At 41.5% G+C, this 24,478-nt stretch overlaps 1 protein-coding gene and 1 long non-coding RNA gene across 2 annotated transcripts in view; one reads left to right on the top strand and one right to left on the bottom strand.

Annotated features, from left to right (window-relative positions):
* The window catches only part of wnt3 (wingless-type MMTV integration site family, member 3), a 57,393-nt gene that overhangs the window by 29,161 nt on the left and 3,754 nt on the right, over positions 1–24,478 (top strand). The window contains exons 2-3 of the mRNA XM_057826861.1: positions 9,921–10,162; positions 17,892–18,157. Of these exons, the coding sequence (XP_057682844.1) occupies positions 9,921–10,162; positions 17,892–18,157 (508 nt within the window). The remainder of the gene's footprint in view (positions 1–9,920; positions 10,163–17,891; positions 18,158–24,478) is intronic.
* LOC130909914 (uncharacterized) lies at positions 1,680–7,751 on the bottom strand. Its single transcript, XR_009061804.1, has 3 exons — positions 7,373–7,751; positions 7,162–7,275; positions 1,680–1,878 (listed from the first exon to the last, which is right to left on the bottom strand). It is a non-coding gene; the product is annotated as an uncharacterized LOC130909914 (long non-coding RNA).

Below are 24,478 nucleotides of genomic sequence, written 5' to 3'. Positions count from 1 at the left end.
TACATCCACATAATGTTACGGCAGATATCATTTATATAGGACTAGATGCAATATAGATTCGGTAGCGTTAGCAGCACATCTACAAAAAGCTAGATGCGGGCGTTAGTTAACGGCCGCCATCTTAAAGCAGTACACTTCCCTGCAAGGCTATTGTAGCGAACCTTCCAAGCGAACCTAATTAACTTTTTATCCAAAATACTCCTAAATCGGTAAAATATTGACTTGAATATATCTTTAAAATAGTTTTAAAACTTTCACATGTTGAAAGTAGACAAAAGGGAAATTATGGAATAACAGGAGCAATTTTAACAACTTTAACGGTTGATTCACAACATTAAATTAATTGAATGTAGTTTAAAGCTGCTGATACAGAATGGGGACTGGAGTTTTTTATTTACTGTTATTTTTGTATATTTGTTTACTGCTATATGTATATATAGCATATATGTAGTTTGGTTTAGCCTGAGAGTATTTTTGAACAATTTTGGAACTAATGTACAAAACATTAAAAAAATAAATAAATTAATTAATTAATTAAAAAAAAAGGAGGGGGGTGCATCAATAATTGTTTTATAATCTAATCGGAGCCTCTGAATCGTAACCGTAATCGAATCGTGAGGTGCCCAAAGATTCCCAGCTCTACTTAAAAAGCATTTATTAAAATACGTATATTCACTAGGTCCCCCCGTGTGGTTCAGGGATTTTTGCTCACTGTTCTTGTTATCATTTTGACGCCACGGGGTGAGATCTTGCATGGAGCCCCAGATCAAGGGAGATTATCAGTGGTCTTGTATGTCTTCCATTTTCTAATAATTGCTCCCACGGTTGATTTCTTTACACCAAGCGTTTTACCTATTGCAGCCTGGTGCAGGTCCACAATTTTGTCTCTGGTGTCCTTCGATAGCTCTTTGGTCTTGGCCATAGTGGAGTTTGGAGTGTGAACGACTGAGTTGTGGACAGGTGTCTTTTATTCCCATAATGAGTTAAAACAGGTGCCATTAATACAGGTAACGAGTGGAGCCTCGTTAGAAGAAGTTTTGACAGCCAGAAATCTTGCTTGTTTATAGGTGACCAAATACTTATTTTCCACTCTAATTTGGAAATAAATTCTTTAAAAATCAAACAATGTGATTTTCTGTTGTTTTTTTTTTCCACATTCTGTCTCTCATGGTCGAGGTTTACCCATGTTGACAATTACAGGCCTATCTAATCTTTTCAAGTAGGAGAACTTGCACAACTGGTGGTTGACTAAATACTTATTTGCCCCACTGTATCTTGTAAGTTAATTTTATTGCTGACACTGCGTTTCGGGGTCATCAACATGTTTTGCCCCGCCTGCCACAAAAGTCAAACTCCGCCTATGCTTTTGGGGCATTTTTGTTTCACTTCCTTTTGCTCTTGTGTGACTTTTTATGGACATTTCTTGTTCACTTTGGTTGATTTTAGCGCATTTCCATGAGAAATAAATTCTGCGGTGGCCTAAAGTAACTCTCTAGAGGTGATTTCTGTAAACAAAAATAAATAACTCATAGTATTTATGCTAAAAAGTTAACATAGGCCTGTTAAACGGCTCCAGAAAAAAAAACCCAAACAGGCTTCAAAGCCATGGCGTCCAGAAGAGGCCCCCCGTCTAGGACTTGCCATGACACGCACCTGCCAAAGCCTGCAGTCTGCCTCCGCCGCTGCCACTCTTTGCCGTTCATCCCAGCGCCTGCAGCAGATGCCCCCTCGTAGAGTTCTACCGGTCGCTGCCCCGGTCGGAACATGTTGCTTATGGCTTCCGAGAAACCGGTAAAAGGAGGAAACGAGCTAGCGTCCACGTGCTAACATGGCTCCACTCACAACTCCCTCGGGGCTGACACTCATCTCTCATGCACCCTGCGGATTGATAGAACATCCTAAAATCAGATCAGAACTTGAACTTTGTGTCCAAAATAGGAGATTGCAGACAGAGCAAAGACAAAATGCTGAGTCACCAGACAGTATGACGTCAACAACCCGACCATCAATGGGGTTACACGTGAAATTAGCAACCTGTGCGTGAGTATCTGGGCGTGAGCAGTGGTCAACAGCAGCAGCTCCAGAGCGATTGTGTTCTAAATGTGTCTTAACCCTTAGTAGAAAGGGTTAAGGCACTTAGTCTGAGGGCTGTCAAATGATCAAAATTTTTCATCGAGTTAATCACAGATTAAAAATTAAAATCGCAATTAATCGCAATTCAAACCATCTCTAAAAGATGCCATATTTTTCTGTAAATTATTGTTGATATGGAAAGATAAGACACAAGACGGATATATACATTCAACATACTGTACATAAGCACTGTATGTGTTTATTATAACAATAAATCCACAAGATGGCATTAACATTATTAACATTCTTTCTCTTAAAGGGATCCACGGATAGAAAGACTTGTAGTTCTTAAAAGATAAATGTGAGTACAAGTTATTGTAATTTTATATTAAAACTAGGGCTGTCAAACGATTAAAATTTTTTATCGAGTTAATTACAGCTTAAAAATTAATTAATCGTAATTAATTGCAATTAATCGCAATTAATCGCAATTCAGACCATCTAAAAATATGCCATATTTTTCTGTAAATTGTTGGAATGGAAAGATAAGACACAAGATGGATATATACATTCAACACATGGTACATAAGGACTGTATTTGTTTATTATAACAATAAATCAACAAGATGGCATTAACATTATTAACATTCTGTTAAAGCGATCCATGGATAGAAAGACATGTAGTTCTTAAATGATAAATGTTAGTACAAGTTATATAATTCTATATTAAAACCCCTCTTAATGTTTTCGTTTTAATAAAATTTGTAAAATTTTCAATCAAAAAATAAACTAGAAACCCGCCATTGTTGATGTCAATAATTACTTACACAATGCTCATGGGTGCTGAAGCTTATGAAATCAGTTGCACCCAAGCGCCAGCAGAGGGCGGCCAAACTCCATAAAACACAATTAACAAGTGGGTATTTCACTATACTGTCATTTAATTCTGTCTGAGCGGGGCATGTGCGTTAATTGCGTCAAATATTTTAACGTGATTAATTTAAAAAATTAATTACCGCCCGTTAACGCGATAATTTTGACAGCCCTAATTAAAACCCCTCTTAATGTTTTCGTTTTAATAAAATTTGTAAAATTTTCAATGAAAACATAAACTAATAGCTCGCCATTGTTGACGTCGCCGAGCGGGACGTCACATGGACTCCCTGCCGTTCTTCCACAGTGTCTTTAACTACTTAAGGTAGGGATTGAAATCGACCACAAGGTGTCAATGACGAGTTTTAAAATTAGAGATCTAGCCAACGAGTGCGTTTTGCCCCTTGACTGATGCCGTAGTTTCCGGGTTCATTGTACCTTACGCTCATTTGAGTGTGACTTCACAACGTACGAGACCTCTGATATTTTGTATATTGTGACTAAATATCACCATCTAGTGTATTTGTTGAGCTAAATGAAATGTTTGAATAGAGTTTGACCAAAGTCTGAGTAAGTTTTACATGTATTTTGCATAGCTATTTTGACTGGGAATGCCAGTTCTCTTTGCATTGAGCGCTTTTCTTTTTGTGAACATTATATTTTTTGAGCGATAGGAATATTATTTTTGTTGTGCTTTCACTAAATGATACTGTAGCGACTTAAATGTTCCGCCCACATGCATGATGGGAAGTTGGGCAACCATGACTGTCAGTGGTGGCTGCAAATGGTATATGTTCTGCCTTGTGTTCAATGAAGCTTGTTAAGAAAAAGATCATCTGTCATTGTTCCTCACATCGCTCGCCACAATAGTTATATTTGTTGTGAAAGAGTTGCCAAAGTTTATGCCAATAAAGGGCGCGGTCCAATGAACGCCTGTGTCCACTCGCATTTCTCTGCCTCTTAGCTCTCAATGTGCAAAAAAACGACATCATTGTAATCTGTTTGAGGGAAAGCATGAGCGGGTCATTCTGTGCATGCGTTAAATGCGTCAAATATTTTAACGTGATTAATTAAAAAAAAAAATTACCGCCAGTTAACGCGATAAATTTGGCAACACTACTTATAGTCTTTATTGTCATTGTAAAGAGTACAACGAGATTTACAGAGTAAAATGAGATAATAGGGCAACTCATTGAACACATTGGCTGCCAGTGAAGGCGCTAGCCATCCAATTCATTTTGACTGCCCATCCCAGTCAAAATGAATTGAACGTCTCAGCCTGTCGCAATATGCAATAATTCCATTTATCGCACGGTAAATAAAAATGAAGGCAATAATTTTTCCGCTGCGATTTATCGCCTCGCGTGCGTGCGTGCGGCTGACGTGCTGTTAAAAGTTCAGCTTCCTTGTTACCAACTACGCAAAATGCATTTTTGTTCTGGGTCCGGCAAAAAATAGCGCCGGAGCCAATTTGTTCGCATTATATCCTATGGTTCAACGTATACCTTCCGCGTCAGTGGTTCGGATTGACTGCCGGATGGTTTAGGCTATTTTTTAGTTTAGTGCAGTTTAGGTTTAGTGCAGGACTGCAGGTGGAGGAAAAAAAAAAAAGGTGGGGCTGTGGAACGAATTATTGGAATTATAATGTATTCTTATGGGAAAATCCAGCTCGACAAACGACCATTTCGACTTACAAACAAGCTCCTGGGACGAATTAACTCCGTATGTAGAGGTACCACTGTATTAAACATGGAACGCCATAGCAGAAGCTATAAGGGGAAAAGTTTTCATTTGCCTAGATGCTTAAATCATTAAGTGGAATTTAATTTTTTCTTAAAAAACACATTTTGTTTATTCTGTGTTTCTGTGCAGTATTAATATTGTTGTCTTTTACTTAAAAGAGGCATGGTCTATTGTTTTTAGTTGTGATTTCTTAAAAAGTATTTTTGAATTTAAGAGTAAACATTTATTGCGTTTAAATGGGTGTACATGATCTAGTAATATATACTGTATTCTCACAGTGTTATTGTAATTATTTTTTTTTTTAATTGGGGGGTGCAATAATGTCGCATATCGCAATAATTTATGAAATAAACTATCGCACACTAAAATATGTTATCGCGACAGGCCTATGAACGTCTCACGGCGTCAATGGCACTGAAAGATGAGCATTCACAGCCAGTCCTCCCAGTTTAAATGAATGGATGTCTCATTGTCAATGGCAGTCAATGAGTTATTTTGGGTTGTTTCCTTGTTAATTTTAGGGTACTCGCGAGTCATTTCATGTTGATTTTAGGCCATTTCCGGGTCAATTCCTGTTGATTTCGGGTGACTTTCAATTAGTTTTGGGGCACCTACGTGTCCCTTACTGTTAAAGAGTATGTGACACCATAAAAAAATCTTCAATAGCTTTATTATGTGAATTAAAATCATATTTTGAGACGATTCGACGAAATAAAACACTTTGGCAAAGCGCAGATGACGAGAAATTAGTCTTTCAATCTGCCGTTTAGCTCCTCCTGTCATTAAAGCACTCTGGCGCCTCCATCTGGGTGATGACTTCAGCAGTTTAGCGATTTCAGCGAATTTAGAATTCAGCCCAATGGAGGAGGAAGATTCAGAACTAACTAAGGCGACAGAGAGCAAACTGCAAAATGTCATTATTGTTTTTATCTCTCGACTCCAATATTTTTACAGGAGATTCTTCTTTTTCCCCAATTGCGAAATAAATTGTATGGTCATGACAAATAACAGTCTTGTGGTAAATGGAATATGAAGTATTAAAAATGCATTCATCAGTAAGACAGAGCTCATTTACTGCATAATGGTCAAAACTGCCAACTTCTTAAACCTCCCGAACGGTATTATAACACCGGAGTTAGTCCGGCTCTAGTCATTTCCCGGCGTGGACTCGGAGACTAAGAGCTAGGCTACATGCTAACCCGAACTGAGCGGCTCTTGCATGTCTCTTCCTCGCCTTTCGAACACGAAAAATCACGCAAAACTACCCTGACTATGTCACACACATCGGCGGGCGTGATTATCTCCACCGATCGGCCAGCCCCCGGTGGCGAGCAAGTTTTGGCTGGTCGTTCCGCTGCTGCGGCCCTGGCAGGCAGGTAGTGCTCGTTGCTGGGGATGCAGCAGGAGAATGAACGCCGAAAATGGCGAATTCTTGGTGGACAAACCGGCCACCGTCAGAGCGCGTGACTGCCTGGGCCCAAGCCGAGGATAGCGCTCTCTTGGCGGGCACGTGAAGAGGACTGAGAGGGGTGGAAGTCTTTACACAATCAAGAACCGTAGACGAGAGCATCGGCCGAGGAAGGCGGCCACTCCCGCCTTGCCTTCTTGGTGGACAGGGAGTGGTGTCACCCACAAAATGCAAGCCACCTCCTGATTAAAACATGTGCCATGATCCCAGTATTCGACATAATGTAAAACACATAGCTTATCCACTTCCTCATCCGTCAAATGGTCGCTCCATTGTCATACTTGTTTTGCCCATTATTTGCTGTGAACAGGATCTTTTTGAAACCCAGAAAGGGTCACACCACTCTCCCTGGTGCAGCAACAAAAGCCTGCAGCGCACTGGGCTGACGTGACGTGACGCGAAAAAAAATTTCAGGTTATATTTTGTCAGGTCAGGTTAAATTTTGGGGGCATTAACGAGTCACTTTCTGTACATTTTGGGTCACTTCCCGGTAATTTGGGGCATTTCTCAGTCACTTATTGTTGATTTTGGGTTACTTTCTGAGGATTTTGGGGCAATACCGAGTCATTTCCTGTACATTTTGGGTCTCTTCCTGTTGATTTTGGGACAATTTTAGAAAGTTTTTTTTTTTTGGGGGGGGGGGGGGGGGTCAAAACACCAACGGAGAAGCAAAAAGTTAATTAAAAAAAAATGAACTTGGTATTGAGTCTCAATATCGAGATGAAAATGTTAGTATCATGACAGTAGTACACAACACAAATACATTTGAGTCACATTTGTCCAGTATATAAAAAGCTCTCTATTTAGCTTCTGCTTGAGCTTGTCATCGGAATTTTGCAGGTTAAAACACCGACGCGCTCATGTCTTTCTTTGATCGGATGAAAAATTGGACAACTCGGAGAGTTTCGTCCAACCTCTCCACTGATTGATTGATTGAGAGGCATACCCTAGGTCCTTCGATAAATAAACAGGAGCTGTCAGTCTGAAGTACATTAGTGACTCACTGTCAGAGTTGAATGTGTCTGCCGCTTTGGCGTGGCAGGTTTCCATCCAGAAAGCCTTCTCCCCCCGGCACGTCACCATTATCGGGAATGTAGGAAGTTCATGGAGGACACGAACTGTGAGGGAGGAATTTGCAATGAATAAAAGCAGAAATGCAACCGCGCTGGAAAACAAAAGTTGTTTATTTTAATGAGTATATTCGAATGGACTCACCTGAGTTCAGTAGCTGTTGGTAGGTGTTCTGACTGAAGACATAAACTCACGAAAAAGTGTCCCGACTCAATGGCAGCCATTGACAGTGATCGACGTCCAATTCATTTGAAGTGGGATTGGATGTCTACTTGTGGTGAACTCATTTAAATTCACTGTCGAATTATGAAAAGAGCTACATGACATGGCACATTTTAAAGTCTTGGAGCTCAAAACTTGATTTAAAAGGAGTTAAAATAATATTTAAACTTGACTCCAATCATGTGGCTCTTTTAATCCTTCAGATGTGAATTGAAACGAATTTGTCACAAGGAGGCATCGATTGGACGTCTATTGCCTTCAATGGCAGATAATGTGTTAAAAGTAACACACACACACACATACATATATATATATATGTGTATACACTGTATATCAGGGTTCACTAAATCTGGACCTCGGTGCCACTTTTCCTGTCGTTTTTTTCCACGTCTCTCTCCCATAACACACCTGAATCAAATGATTATGTCATCAGCAACCTCTCCAGAAGCCTGATAATGATCCTGATTATTTTGATTCAGGTGTGTTGGAGGAGGGAGACATGGAAAACACGACAGGAAAAGTGGCACCGAGGTCCGGATTTAGTAAACCCTGCTGTATATTTAAAAAAAAAAATGTATTCAGGTTTTAAATGTTTTTTTCTTTTTGAATATTTCTATATATAAAAAAAATACTTTGGTTAAAATCAAAATAATAAAACATTTTTTTTTAATTAAAAAAAAAATAAAAATCATTTAAAGTTGACATGAAGTGCATTTCCTGGATTTAATTTTTAAAATATCGGAGGTAACGAAGTTCAAGACTCAACTTAAAAAAAAAAAAAAAAAAATATTTTTTTAATTAATTAATTAATTAAAAATCTAAATTCAAAGCAACACTTGGTAACTTTTTAGTTATAGTCGATTTTAGCGATGCCGGTGGACAAAAGCGGTAGTGTTTTGAGACTGCGTTTCCCATGAGTATTGGTTCAAGTGATACACCATTTGATTCAAACCTTTGTTTTCAAAAACTACTAAAGAAACATTTTTTAAAAACCCTCCAGGATAAATGACTGGATTTTATTAGCAAATTTAAATTGCAATATTCAAACATAAATTATATTAACATACACTTGTTAATCATCTCTTAACTATCCAGGAATGCAAAAAAATAAACATTTGTCTTCAGACCACAAAGTTTAGTAAGTCTAATTAACGTTAACAGTAGAAAGCACATACAAAACACGTCTCTCTAAGCAGCTTCCTACTTGAGTTTTGCAGGTTAGCAAATTCACAGTTTAATGTTATGCTAACTCTGAATTCAAATTTTCAGGAGCAAAATTAGTAGTGTCTTCCCCACCTCCACAACATTGATGTATTTGTACAGTACTTACAGTGGCTGATGCTATCGGTGGTCGAAAAAAAAACTTCAAAGGGGTCGTAGGAGTTGTATTTCTGTGAGGGCTGTGAGTGCTTGTGTTGGGAGGGTCAAGTCGTCAGAGCGCGTTTGAGGAAAAAATGGACTGGCACATTCAGCAAGTCAAATGATGTAAATGTAAGTCTGAACATAATGAAAATAATTCACTTAATTATGGTAGGGTCAATTCTATCCTTACAGCATATGGGAATAATTCGAAATTTCCTATAATCATGATATAACGCAAAAAAGGTTGAGTAAAAGTGAGTGGGGACAATTTGAGCATCCTAAAATGTTGGTACTGTTATGTCCCTACCGTCCCTAAGCAAACCTACGCCCTTGATTTAGCAACATTTCTGTTTCCAGCGGTGTGTGAGGGATGAATATTAATAGGGTAATGAATCCAGTTGTGGCTAAACAATAGCATATGACAGTTAGCAACCGTGTGGCTTGGTGTGGCTAAGCAACTCATTAGCGCTGACAAGTTCGGTAGAATTTGGGGGGGGCTGTCCCAACAGTGCGTTAAAGTCGGGCCATTGTTTTTTCTCTATATCCTGGTAGTCTCCCTTTTTTCCCCTCCTCAGACAGAACTTTTGTCTCTTTTGTTGCTCTGCCATCTTTACAGAACTCGCAAGAAAGCGTTTGCATCGACTCCCGTCTTTATAATGAATGGGGAAAGGGGGAAGTGACGTATTTCATAAAGCTGTCAGCACATTTGTAGTTTTTTTGTGTGAATGTGGCAGGGTTCCTGCCACCCTCCTCAAAGTTAATTAGTGCCGGTGAAAGCAATGCAGACCCCATCAAGGTATAAAAGAGGTGTCATTCAACTTGTTGTCAGTCCACATATTATCACAAATGAAAATATTTTATAAAGTTTGAAAAGTTACCTAGTGTTGCTTTAAAAAATGTTAAAAATTAAAAAAAACTTGACACCCGTTTGAGACTTACAGTAAATTAAAAAAAAAAAAAATGACACTGTGGAGTCTTGTAAACAAATCAGGTCAAAGATTTTTCAGATGTGTTTTAACTGTTGTAAAACAATGTACGCTAAGATTATATGCCAAGTTCCCTAGATGCTGTAAATGTAAATGCGTTTCTTGTCGCCATTGCCCACCAGGTCCCTAGCCCTGGGGCAGCAGTACTCATCTTTGGGTACCCAACCCATCCTGTGCGGCTCCATCCCAGGTCTGGTACCCAAGCAGCTCCGCTTCTGCCGCAACTACATCGAGATCATGCCCAGCGTGGCCGAGGGCGTCAAACTGGGCATCCAGGAGTGCCAGCACCAGTTCCGGGGGCGCCGCTGGAACTGCACCACCATCAAGGATAACCTGGCCATCTTCGGCCCGGTGCTAGATAAAGGTACGCCGGCCTTCCTTGTTTTTGAATGACTCACGTACGGCGAGTTCAACTGCAAGCCGTTACAAAACCTCCTCATGTAGCAGTTTTGAGCCTGAGGCGCAGGGCTGCCTGTAATTCGGCTGCCAAAACACTAACTGGGGCAATTACAATAATAGACACCTTTCCTGGCTACAGCCAGCGCAGACACAAGCACTGACACATTCCGCTTGCCTCCACATTTGTCCTCGCCACCATTTGCCTTGTTTACAGTGCGCTGTTTGAAAGAGGGTCCGCGAGCCCCAAAATCTTGATTCTTGCCAATTAGGATTTTTTTTTCACAAACAACTGACTGCACCTTTAATATTCCAATCAATTTTGGTTCGTTTTGACTGTGACTGGATTGGATGTCTAGCGCTGTCAATGGCAGCCAATTAGTTAATAATACCTTACAGAAAGCTGGGACCACAGTGACAAAGGCACTATCAGTAACACAATGCACCGCCAGGGACTCAAATCCTGCACTGCCAGACGTGTCCCCCTGCTGAAGCCAGTACACGTTCAGGCCCGTCTGCGGTTTGCTAGAGAGCATTTGGATGATCCAGAAGAGGACTGGGAAAATGTGTTATGGTCAGATGAAACCAAAATACAACTTTTTGGTAGGAACACAGGTTCTCGTTTTTGGAGGAGAAAGAATATTGAATTGCATCCGAAGAACACCATACCCACTGTGAAGCATGGGGGTGGAAACATCATGCTTTGGGGCTGTTTTTTCTGCAAAGGGACCAGGACGACTGATCTGTGTAAAGGAAAGAATGAATGGGGCCATGTATCGAGAGATTTTGAGTGAAAATCTCCTTCCATCAGCAAGGGCATTGAAGATGAGACATGGCTGGGTCTTTCAGCATGACAATGATCCCAAACACACAGCTAGGGCAACAAAGGAGTGGCTTCGTAAGAAGCATTTCAAGGTCCTTGAGTGGCCTAGCCAGTCTCCAGATCTCATCCCCATAGAAAATCTGTGGAGGGAGTTGAAAGTCTGTGTTGCCCAACGACAGCCCCAAAACATCACTGCTCTAGAGGAGATCTGCATGAAGGAATGGGCCAAAATACCAGCAACAGTGTGTGAAAAGCTTGTGAAGAGTTCCAGAAAACGTTTGGCCTCCGTTATTGCCAACAAAGGGTAAATAACAAAGTATTGAGATGAACTTTTGGTATTGTTCTTTAAAGTGATCCTCTAACTTAAATACATGTAGGCTCTAATAAGTCACAATTGTTCTCTTGTACTAAAATATGTTGTTAGAAACACATAAAATGTTAAATCAATGGCAATATTTTATAATATTTAGTTCATATTTTGACCGTTAATTGGCGCCATGGTTTGCGGGCTCGCAGTGATGACGTCATTAGGATCTTTCCAAATGTGTAGCGTGTTCAACCATTGCTTATTGCTGCCTAAACTCTCTAAGTAAAATGCCACGATGTGCTGCTTTTGGATGCAATTTCCAGTCAAATGGAAACAAGGGGAGTGAAGTGAGTGATCAAGGTGGAATTATTATTTTTAGTGAATAAATGTGCATAAGTGGAAGCTTCTCCCCTTTTAATCCCTGTATGCACGTATCCTACCCACCACGTGTTACAACTGGCGCCCGAACATTTTTCCTGGATCCTCAGTCAAGTAAGGGATCTGTCTATTTTCTGGATCCGACGGTCCCACCGCATCTGCAATATTGGTTTCGGATCTGTCCATTTATTTATTTTTTTATTCGTCGTTCCCACAGCGGCTTTTTGGATCAGTCTATTTTGTGGACTCGACGATCTCGACTGATCGCGGCTGCAACAGTGCCATGGGATCGGTCTAATTCCTGGATCTTCGAGTGAGTAAAAAAACGCGGATTTGGATTGCTATTGTTATCTTTTTTGTTGACTATTCTTCGAGGGAGTTTTCCCCAAATCATACTAAATAATTAAAGCACTATGGCACGCTACAGTGACGACAGTGACTCTGACGTGGACTTTACAACAATGTTGGAGTTTGTCAGGGAACGCGTGTTTGCGTACTGCAGAGCTCCCGAGTGAAGAGTGGTCAAGGTGGAAATACTATTTTTTGTGGATAAATGTGCATAAGTGGAAGCTTCTCCCCTTTTTGGTACTTTTATACACGTATCCTAGCTACCACGTTACAATGTACAAGACATGGATTACACAAGGTGTGCTCTTTGGCCTGTACTGTATGTAAAGCACACGACAGCTCTGGATGCTAACAATCTACATAAGTATATTGGGATAAGTTTGAAAACGCAATATGCTTACCTTGAATATCTGCTAATAAAACCGGACAGCAGCCACTCTCGCTCCCAACCGGAGTTGCCAACAGCACTCTCTCGCATCACCAGTTTTGTCCAACTTTTGTCTTATCAGGTATTTGCTGCACGCATTTTTCCCTGAAGCTCGTCTTGTGAACGACCGACAGTGCTGTCCTGCTCTTCACTTTTCAGATCTGGTTCAAATAGGAAGGGTAGAACTGACGACATGTTGGGAAAGCTAAGGAGTGACACGCTGGAATTTCGGCAACGGGACTGCGACGTAACAAAAATGGCGACCTATCACTTAAAATAATTTTAATAATAATAATAATAATAATAAAATTATTATAACTCATACTAATTTATCTTTTAAGAATTACTTGTCTTAAAAATAGAGGATCCCTTTAAAAATCAAACTGTGATTTTCTGTTTTTTTTTCCTGCAATCTGTCTCTCATGGTTGAGGTTTACCCATGTTGACAATTACAGGCCTCTCTAATATTTTCAAGTGGGAGAACTTGCACAATTAGTGGTTGACTAAATACTTATTTGCCCCACTGTACTCTTTGCCCTGGGCTGCCCTGTCTACACGCCAACAGCGGATTAGATTGATAACATTTTTCAGTGATCGAATGGTACCCAAAAACACTGAAATCGTTCCTGATCAATCGGATCGGCGCACCTTTAACTGCCACATCCATCAGGTGGCTCAAGTAGTTAGCACGTTAGCGATGGTTTAGGTAGATGCTTGTGCTGCTGCTGATTGCAAAAGTATCAGCTTGTGTGTGTGTTACAAGCGAATGAATGTGGGCAGCGTGAGCAGTCCAAGCGCCTCCGTCAACTCAAAAGGAGAGGGGAGGCCAAATGAGATTACAGGCAATAGAAAAGGGCCGGGGGGCTCCGCTCAACCCCTACTGTGCATGAAGGCCGCTGCGCGCCTCACACAGTCCAGCTCCCACGGACGCCCCATTCACACGCCCTTTTGACTCTGTCATGAACAGGCTGAAAGGGGATCTCTCCCAACCTGGCCCGGGTGTGCACTTCGGGACGGGGAGGCAGAGAGAGGAGCAACGCGGCGACTGAGCCCCGGACGCACCGAGCTGGCCTCGGGATGTTGGAGCCCTACGGCGGGGCGGGTGGTGGTGCCGTCGCGGTGGGGAGGGGGCCCGCTTGGTTAAGGGAGTTTAGGGAATGCCAGCTACTGGCAGAGCGGGGCGGTGGGGGCGCGAGTCGCTGGGCCCTTTGTGCGCGTAACACAGTGTGACACAAGGAAAACAATGGCGAATTGATGGACCCAGCAGGTAGTCGCAGCAGCAGCGCTAGCCTTACCGACGAGCCGCCGCTCCGAGCCATGTCCGGGACGACACGGTTGGGATTCAGCTGGGACCTCTGAGCTGACTGGTATTGTTTGAAATTCTGGGTTTGGATTTGATTTTACTGTTGAACCCTAGCTCTAACTTCTTATTTGGAAAACAGTTTAAATGGATAGCTGAGAGTCTTGAAATTTCTGGCTATACCTGACTAAACCATCCCCCATTCCGCCCCGGGTCCCGTATCAGTGTTTTTCAGTTTGTTTAAGAGCCGGCGGTGCGTAATGTCAGAGCCACAGACAACAAGTGTGCTGCGATTATGAAACAATGGTGTCAGCTTACATAATGAGCTGCTGCCTTCAAAGGGTGTCAGCAAAGAGAACAGGCCGACGTGCTGCTAGGTTTCACCTGAAGGCCTTGGGCACTGAACTGGGATGGGGTGGGGGGGGGATGACAACATTCCTGAAACACTATCCAGATGCAAAGCAGCACACCTCAGGGATGACAGGAGGTCATGAGATCCCACTGAGCGCTAAGGCCCCCCTGACACCGCTACAAAGGGCTGATGTCACTACAGGGACTCTGCTTTTCCCAGGAGTCCTCACTCATCCCGGAGTAAACAAAGTGTTTACTGTCTTTAATCATCCTTTGGGATTAGAAGCGACAGTCCCCCTCCTAATCTCCGAGGAGGCTCGTCAGGGGGGTTCTCGTTAACCATCTAACCCTGGTCACAAGGTGTTACATTTTATGTGCCATTTCCCGCCGCTGTTTGTTGTCAGTTAAGCCCCTTTCAGACGTATATCCCGGTAAATTCCCGTGTAAGGTGGCGTGGGATTTACCCGCGTCATTGCTTTCACACATGGAGAGATATCCCGGGAATAACGCCGGCTGGACACTTTCACAGATTTGTTCTGTGTTGCAGACTCGGCGCTCTCTTTGCGGGGAGGGCGGCTTATAACTCGGACATTATGTCATTTTTGGTCGGCATCGGCAACAAAATAAACCACACAATTCCAAAGATGGACGATGGACTCTCTTATACACATGCATACGCCTCGTCCCGGGACTTTCCCGGACATTATACTAAGACGCAATCTGTGGAATGTCCGCGTAATCTCAGTGTCAGCCGACCCGGGAATTTGCTTTCACATACACAGGGTGCCCGTTTAAATCCCGGAATTTTAACGGTGTTTTGGCGTATGTGAAAGGGGCTTTTGTATAATGTCCAGGACTTTCCCGGGAAGCGGTATTTGTGTTTAGCAGGTGTTAATGACGCTGATAACATAACTATCACTGTGGGCTGATCGTCACTTCCTCTTTCTTCGCAGTAAGACAAAAAGCGGTAAACAAACATCGCAATTATCAACATAGCAAGCTGAAAATAGCTAAATTAAACTGAAAACATAACGAAATTAACTTGCTAATGGATCGCAGAGCAGAGGAAGAGAGTCCATCGTCCATTTTTGGAAATGTGTGGTTTATTTTGTTGCCGATGTTAAGGTCTGCAACTTTGTACACAAGGTTGTACCTCAAAGCATAAAACAACAGAGAGACGTGTTCAAGGGTTTATTAAATACAAACATACAGTCTTGATGATCTTGAATTGGCTACATTTACAACGTCGGGAAGGCTCCTACAACCGATGACTGCCAATGCCGACCAAAAATGACGTAATGTCCAGGTTATAAAATTGCGTCAGCAGCCTTCCCGGCACAGAAAGCGCCAGTGGGCTACACGGGACAAGTCTGTGAAAGTGTCCAACCCGCGTCATTCCCGGGATATCTCTAAATGTTTGAACGCAATGACGCGAGTACATCACGTGTCACCTTACACTGGAATTTATGGGGTTATGTTTGTGAAAGGGGCTTAAGACGCGACTCGGTAAATGTCCGCGTCATCTCCGTGTCAGTCGATATGGGAAATTGCTTTCACACATAAAGACAACTAATAAACAAAAAAAACAAGCTTCTGCTATGAATTGGAATGAGTTTATCACAAGTAGACGTCCAATCCATTTGAACTGGGAGGGTGGCAGCGAATGAACGAATGTTCATTCGCTGCCATCCCTCCCAATTCAAACGGATTGAACGTCTATGGCCGTCAGTGGCAGCCAGTGCTAGGCAATGAGGTAATTTTGGGCCATTTAAGGTCCTTTACCTGTTGATTTTCAGTTACTTCCTGTTGATTTGGGGGTATTTTATGGGTCACTTCCTGTTTATTTTGAGTTACAGAACAGGAAGTGACCTGGGAATCTTCCAAATGAATAGGCAGTGACTCAAACTCAACAGGAAATGACCTGTAAATACCCTAAAATGAACAGCAAGTGACCTCTAAATGCTCTGAAAATCGGACAGAATGACTGAATGCTCTGGTTTTGAATGAACGAATGTTCACAGTCTAAATGGATTGGGCGTCAAGCATAATCAATACAGCCTTAGAGTTAACTGGGACACTATTATGGTGGAAGATTTTAGTAGCAACTTGTTGGTTCCTTTTTATATTATTTTTTAGACATTGACACCTTTTTAAAATGATATCTTGATTCTTGGCAGGAGCATATCGATAACCTTTTTGGATACGAAGTGTCACGATATATTACCATTTCGATATTTTGTCACACCCCTAATTTGGTGTGAGAAAAATTTGGAGAAACGGGAAGCGTTTTTAGCCTTCAAATTTTTGTTTCTCCTGTCTAGAGCTTTGGGGTTTGTTTGAGATTCAGAGCTTGTGTGTACACTGTGTCAATGTTTCTGTGGCTCATGCAACTCTTCAGTCCAAAATCATACAGAATTTTGCACACCTCTAGATTCCATGTTTATATAGCAATAGAACAGAATGTCTGTGGGCCTTGCAAAATCAGTCAAAATCCAGTAAAACGGCCGGGAGCAAAGAGCCTCGCGCCGGTGAAAATGGCTGGGAGTGAATGAGTTAAAGAAGACTGGGTTTCCCATGAGGACCAGGGCACAGTGTCGTAAAATCCTAATCTCCTGATGGCCTGGAGATGGATTAAATGACATTTGTGTTTCCAGTGGATGGGTGAAGGATGAATAGTAATGAAGAAATGAATCCAGTTGTGGTGAAACAATAGCATATGATGATGCTGGAAATAAGAAATGTTTGATTTAAGGGGGTTTATCTGTAAATGACGAAGATTGCTAGATATAAAAGCGATAAAGGACCCCAGGTCTCTGCACACGTGCTTCCTTTATGAAGCAAACCAAAAGTTTACGTGTTAAAAAGAAAAAAATACTGTGAATAAATAATCATTTGTACATCACGCGATAGGACTATTGCGTATGCCAACATCGCGATGGCGATATTTAAACGATATATTGTGCAGGCCTATACAGAATTAGTTCTTCCCAAAGATATCTCAGATCAATTCTGTGTCTGAGGCTAGATTAAGATGGTTTAAACATGCTCAAAGGAGGAAGCGTGGAGATGTTCTGGAGATGGAGAGCAGAAATAGCCGAGGAAGGGGTCAGATAATCAACCATAGGTTTGACAGGGTCCAAGGGAGAAGTTGCGATACTGAATAGGTTGTTAGACTTTGTTTTAATCTAGGATTCAAGACCGCATTTTAGTTTAATCTTTCTGGAGCTTTGGTTTGGTTTGTCTTGGGATTTAGCACTTGTGTGTAGAGAATGTCAATGTTTCTGTGGCTACCAAATACTCAGAGTAGTAGTTCCTCTCTGAAATCTGAAACCAATTCGGTCTCTGAAGCTAGATTGAGATAGTTTAAAAATGTGTAAAGGAACAAATAAATATTCTGGAGATGGACATCAGAGGATGCAGATAATAGGGTTAGTAAGTGTGCCAGAAACTGCGTGTCTCTTCTTGTAACCGTAAACAGACCGCCTATATTTGTAGAACAGTATATGCTCCAGAGTGTGCCGACTGCGTTTCACTGTTCTCCCGGCGTTACAAATCAAAACAGATCTCTGAAAAAGAAAACACAATAAAGCAGGGAACCATTAATGATTTCCAAGTAGAATCCTCAAGTGAGCATCCTCTTTTGAAGGGAAGGACTTTGAATAGCAGCTTCTGGATGTTGGCAAAGCTCACGTTTAACAAGATTGACACACTTTCTCCCTTCTCTCCCTCTGCCTGTTTACCACCCGACCTCCGTCTCCCGCAGCAACCAGAGAGTCGGCGTTTGTGCACGCCATCGCCTCGGCCGGCGTGGCCTTCGCCGTGACTCGTTCCTGCGCCGAAGGCACGTCCACCATGTGCGGCTGCGATTCCCATCACAAGGGACCGCCCGGAGAGGGATGGAAGTGGGGCGGCTGCAGCGAGGACGCGGAGTTCGGCGTGCTGGTTTCCCGGGAATTCGCAGACGCTCGGGAGAACCGACCCGACGCCCGCTCGGCCATGAACCGGCACAACAACGAAGCGGGACGCTCGGTAATAACTCTAGTGTCGCTTCATGTATACAACTGAAAGTTAAACTCTAATCATACACTGAATAATACGAGCAGCAACAGGATGATTGATGATTTCTTTCATTTGAAAGATGTTTGTGTTTGAACTCCAAATGCTTTTCAAACAACACACCTACAGCAAAAATTCCCTGACAGTCATGTCAGCTGCGACGTCATGGGCCATGGTTTTTACAACTCACTTTGCCACCTGGCCCCACTCATGCCGCCTTTGATTGGAGGCAGGGGCACCTCAGGCACCTGATCTGATGTCAACTGTCCAACCTCTGGTTGGATGGTGAATTGTACAGGATTTTTTCGTAAGGTTAAATTTAGAATAGAAGAATGACAAAGGCGGTACGTGCTGAGGGGCAACTAACTGATGTGAGCTACAGAATTACTGTGTAGCTGTACCTCCAAGTCTCTTTGAAGTGGTTTTATTTTGTTAAAATGATTCACAATTAAGGAAACTAAGGGCTAAAACGTCTTCTTGATTAATCGTGTGAGATTAACTGTGATTAGTCGGATCGTCGTACGCACAATAAAAATATTTCCATTTTTTTCCTTTAAAAAAAAAATATTAAGTGCCTTGCAAAAGTATTCGGCAACCTTGAATCTTGCAACCTTTCGCCACATTTCAGGCTTCAAACAAAGATATGAAATTAAATTTTTTTGTCAAGAATCAACAACAAGTGGGACACAATCGTGAAGTGGAACAACATTTATTGGATAATTTAAACTTTTTTAACAAATAAAAAACTGAAAAGTGGGGCGTGCAATATTATCCGGCCCCTTTACTTTCAGTGCAGCAAACTCACTCCAGAAGTTCAGTGAGGATCTCTGAATGATCCAATGTTGTCCTAAATGACCGATGATGATAAATAGGATCCACCAGTGTGTAATCAAGTCTCCGTATAAATGCACCTGCTCTGTGATAGTCTCAGGGTTCTGTTTAAAGTGCAGAGAGCATTATGAAAACCAAGGAACACACCAGGCAGGTCCGAGATACTATTGTGGAGAAGTTTAAAGCCGGATTTGGATACAAAAAGATTTCCCAAGCTTTAAACATCTCAAGGAGCACTGTGCAAGCCATCATATTGAAATGGAAGGAGCATCAGACCACTGCAAATCTACCAAGACCCGACCGTCCTTCCAAACTTTCTTCTCAAACAAGGAGAAAACTGATCAGAGATGCAGCCAAGAGGCCCATGATCACTCTGGATGAACTGCAGAGATCTACAGCTGAGGTGCGAGAGTCTGTCCATAGGACAACAATCAGTCGTACACTGCACAAATCTGGCCTTTATGGAAGAGTGGCAAGAAGAAAACCATTTCTCAAAGATATCCATAAAAAGTCTTGTTTAAAGTTTGCCACAAGCCACCTGGGAGACACACCAAACATGTGGAAGAAGGTGCTCTGGTCAGATGAAACCCAAATTGAACTTTTTGGCCACAATGCAAAACGATATGTTTGGCATAAAAGCAACACAGCTCATCACCCTGAACACACCATCCCCACTGTCAAACATGGTGGTGGCAGCATCATGGTTTGGGCCTGCTTTTCTTCAGCAGGGACAGGGAAGATGGTTAAAGTTGACGGGAAGATGGATGCAGCCAAATACAGGAACATTCTGGAAGAAAACCTGTTGGTATCTGCACAAGACCTGAGACTGGGACGGAGATTTATCTTCCAACAGGTCAATGATCCAAAACATAAAGCCAAATCTACAATGGAACGGTTCAAAAATAAACGTATCCAGGTGTTAGAATGGCCAAGTCAAAGTCCAGACCTGAATCCAATCGAGAATCTGTGGAAAGAGCTGAAGACTGCTGTTCACAAACACTCTCCATCCAACCTCACTGAGCTCGAGCTGTTTTGCAAGGAAGAATGGGCAAGAATGTCAGTCTCTCGATGTGCAAAACTGATAGAAACATACCCCAAGCGACTTGCAGCTGTAATTGGAGCAAAAGGTGGCGCTACAAAGTATTAACGCAAGGGGGCCGAATAATATTGCACGCCCCACTTCTCAGTTTTTTATTTGTTACAAAAGTTTAAATTATCCAATAAATTTTGTTCCACTTCACGATTGTGTCCCACTTGTTGCTGGTTCTTGAAAAAAAATTAAAATTTTATATCTTTATGTTTGAAGCCTGAAATGTGGCGAAAGGTTGCAAGGTTCAAGGGGCCGAATACTTTTGCAAGGCACTGTATATTAGCCTACAATCAAAATGACTAAATTGGCTACAAATACACAATTAGCCTTCATGATTAAATGTTTATTATCCCTGCAGTGGAACCTATAGAGAATGACGCACCACGTGACTACTCTGTTGTACGATGCTACCAAGTTTAACTTCATTACAATGTTAATGAATTGAAAGAATGTTTATGTCATGTTTGTCCTCCTACAGAAACCGTCTTAAAACAAACAAAAAAAAATCCCTCCCTCATCTTTTTCTATTTTCAAAAATCTTTGAAAAAGCTCCAGGGAGCCATTAAGGCAACGCTAAAGAGCCACGGGTTGCAGACCTTCGTCATAGTCCTTCTTTTTCCTTTTATTTGGCCCTAATACGTACTACATTACCACAACAATAAGAGTCCTTCAGTCAACGGACCCATTTCAAGGAGTGGAGGGAAATTCTGATGGCCGTGTAAAGAGTTTTACTAGTTGAGTTTTTTTTAGTTGTTGTTCCTGAACTACATTTCCACACAAACGCACATCGAGGTACCATTAACTTAGCAAGGAGAGGTATGAGAGTCATTTTTAGAGTGTCCCAGAGCACACAAAACTTGGGGAAAAAAAGCGCATTTATCAGAGTTTTGTCAGTCGTGATTGCATATATCCGTCTGCCGAAACAGCCTGATAGCACAGATATAATAAGTACGCCTGCCCCTCGTTGTCGAAGTTAGCGCGGCGGCGCTCTGGAAATAGAGCAAGGCTCTATTTTGGGTCCTGCCTCTCGGCGCAAATTCATTCAAAATTGGCCTTCCGTCCAAGACGGCCGTCCACAGCTCACTTTCGCCGAAAAGTCCGATCCAAACTACTGTAAGGCCCCGGATACGGGGAAGAAGGAGAGGAGTCGGTATTGGCTTACCCACTTTATTGTGGTAACAATAACAAAATAATATAAAAATAAAATAAATAAAAATAACAGCGGGCTGCCTCGAAATGCGACCGCTATCTCTCGCTATCACGCCCGTCGTTCTCCCATTCTTCATACTCGCTTTCCCCTGCGTCACAGCTCCCCAATACGATCGTCTCTTAAGGAGGCCACAATAGTTACGGAAATTACAATATACAATGAATAGGTTGCCACTGAACTCTTCACACTCAGCTGCCGCTAGTTTGAAATGGCCTTAAAAAAAAATTAAATAAAAAAATCTCATTTACAAGGCGTGGCGGCTTTTATTTTGGTGTGGCGGTGCGCCGCAATCTCTTCAATGTAGGGGAATCCCTGACAATGGTCCAACGCACACAGCCAAGCTGACCAAGGAGTGGCTGTGTAAAAAGCATTTCAAGGTTCTGCAATGGCCTAGCCAGTCTCCAGACCTCAATCCAATAGAAAATCTTTGGATGGAACTGAAACTTTGTGTTTCTCAACGACAGCCCCGAAACCTGACAGATCTAGAGAACATTTGGGTGGAGGAATGGACCAAAATCCTTGTTTCCATATGTGAAAACCTGGTAAAGAACTACAGAAAGCGAAATTGCAAAGGGCTTCTGCACTAAATATTAGCACTGATTTTCTTAGGAGTAGAAATACATATGAACTCCAGTAAATTACAAATAAATTATTGAAAAATCATACAATGTGAGTTCCAGATTTTTTTTAGATTATGTCTCTATTTGTGGAAATGCATCTACGATTGAAATTTCAGACCTCTACCAATTTTCTAGGTGGGTGAACTTACAAAATACTTCTGCTCCTCACTGCTTTTTACATTGGATAAAAAACATTCAAATGAAAACTATTTAAATAGAAGTACAAGGCTCCAATCTTAGGTCAACAATGCCTCTAAAAGATGAGTCGCCAATCAAAATACTTTTCGAATTGTGGCAGACCTTGTCGGTAGATATCATGGCCCTCCAAAGGAAACCGTAACTACAATGTGTCCTGCGACAAAAATAAAAGTTTTACATCCTTTTTATTAGAGCTGGGAATCTTTGGGCACCTAACAATGGCGTACCGCAAGCAACACGTCAGTTCCGCTCATTAATATTCATGACATTAGCTACCGTTGCTAACCGAGGACAAGCCATCGTTTGTCCCTAATAGGAAATGAATGGAACTCGTGTACGAAGGAGACGTTTACAGCGCTAAACCTACCAATTCTCTCCGAAAATGATGTGCCTGGTGCCAAATTGACTGGCATAGATGTGGAAAAACATAAAAATATTCAGTTAAAGAGATGGCTTTAGTGTCGAAGGCTGAAAAAGACGAAAAAAACGAGCCGACCTAAGCATAGCTTTAGCTTTTTTATCGACGCGACTGACAATGACATTCTCCCGTTTCAACAAGCTATCCTTTACCATCAGCCCTGTCTTTCTTACATATCTTCTGGTTGTCCTACGTCTCTTACCGTTCTTGGGGGTAATTTAGTTAGCTTTGTGTAGCGATCGCAAATGTTACTCAGTGACAGCCAACGAACACTTTTATTTTTTCATTGATAACACATCTTAATCCTATAATTTATTTACACTCCCCCCTTACTAAAGTTGTTTTTTTTATATATATATATATAACAGAAACGGTAACAGTGGCAGTCAGATACCATTATAATTCTTTTCAGGTCATTCATTGTCAGACAGAAGCAGTACGGCACAACGTTACGCTAAAAAAATAAGTTAAAAATATAAAAATGGCTTACCTCATTGTCCTCTGAAAGACCATGCCAACCCAACATAATGTTTACTGCATATGAAACGTGAATGGATTCGCCGAGCTGGTGTTAAAGTCCGCGCAAGTTGATCCGGTCTTCACATTTTTTCCTCCCGAGTTTTTGGTTTCCGGGAACGTATGAAGAAAACATCCTTCATGGTCGTAATGTCTAGAGTCGTTTCTACAAGTTCCAAAAAAGCAATGCGTGATCGGCATGTTGGTTTTTGAAAGATTACCGGCGAAAAGTAGCACTTTTTACGTTGGGTCTATGCGAGGGCGGGTCTTTAATGTCCCACTTCGGCTTTACTTCCGCTTTACGATGCGACGTCACGGTCTAAAAATAGCCTGCGTGCGGTACGCCATTCAATTACGATTACGATTCAGAGGCTCTGATTCGATTATAAAACGATTATTGATGCACCCCCCTACTTTTTTTTGTTTTTTTTAAATTTTATTTATTTTTTATTTTATTTTATTTTTTATGTTTTTATACATTAGTTCAAAAATTGTTCAAACATCCTCTCAGGCTAAACAAAACTACTATTTCAGTATCAAGTTAACATTAAACAGTAAACAAATATACAAAAAAACAGTAAATAAAAAACTCCAGTCCCCATTCTGTATCAGCAACTTTAAACTACATTCAATTAATTTAATGTTGTGAAATAACTGTTACAGTTGTTAAATTGCTCCCGTTATTGCATAATTTCCCTTCTGTTTACTTTTGTCAAAGTTTTAAAACTACTTCATCATTTAAAGATAGATTCAAGACAAGATTCTGCCGATTTAGGAGTATTTTAGATAAAAAGTTAATTAGGTGCGCTACAACAGAGCCTTCTAGAGAGGTCTACTGCTTTAAGATGGCGGCTTTTTACTTACGCTGGAAAGTGTCATTTCGCATCTCTGTTCAATAATAACAATTTCTAACACCGACATCGTCTGTCATTTTGCATCGAGTTCTACATATATATGATATCTACTGTAGCCGTATGTTTGTAGCAACGAGCAACTGGGCGTTGTTTGTACCGGGTATCAGCTGCATTCACGTATGATTGTTTTTTTTTTTTATCTAGCGGCATGAGTTGAACATGATATTTACTCTCGGTCCATTCCTCATTGCGTCCCAAAGACTGCGCTGACTGTGTTTTACTTCCGCTTTACCTGGTATAATTCAATAATCGGAATTTGGATATTTGTGAATCGTTCTCGAATCTTCCACGGCCGAATCGCGAATAATCTAAGAATCGGAAATTTCGCACGCCTCTACTTTTTATAGTAGATGGGTATCACTGTTCTGACTAGCATTGTTTTCTCTTAAGGAAGAAGTCGCAAACATAGACAATAGGCTAACCAGACATTAGGTATTAACCAAATCAAGTAACACTTAGTCAAGGCAAATACTTGGATCAGTACTTCTGCTTTCTTA

The sequence above is a fragment of the Corythoichthys intestinalis genome, chromosome 21 (genome assembly GCF_030265065.1).
Source record: "Corythoichthys intestinalis isolate RoL2023-P3 chromosome 21, ASM3026506v1, whole genome shotgun sequence".
Taxonomy (NCBI): Eukaryota; Metazoa; Chordata; class Actinopteri; order Syngnathiformes; family Syngnathidae; genus Corythoichthys; species Corythoichthys intestinalis.
Note: the sequence above shows the minus strand (reverse complement) of the source record. Positions and strands in the feature narration are given on the sequence as shown.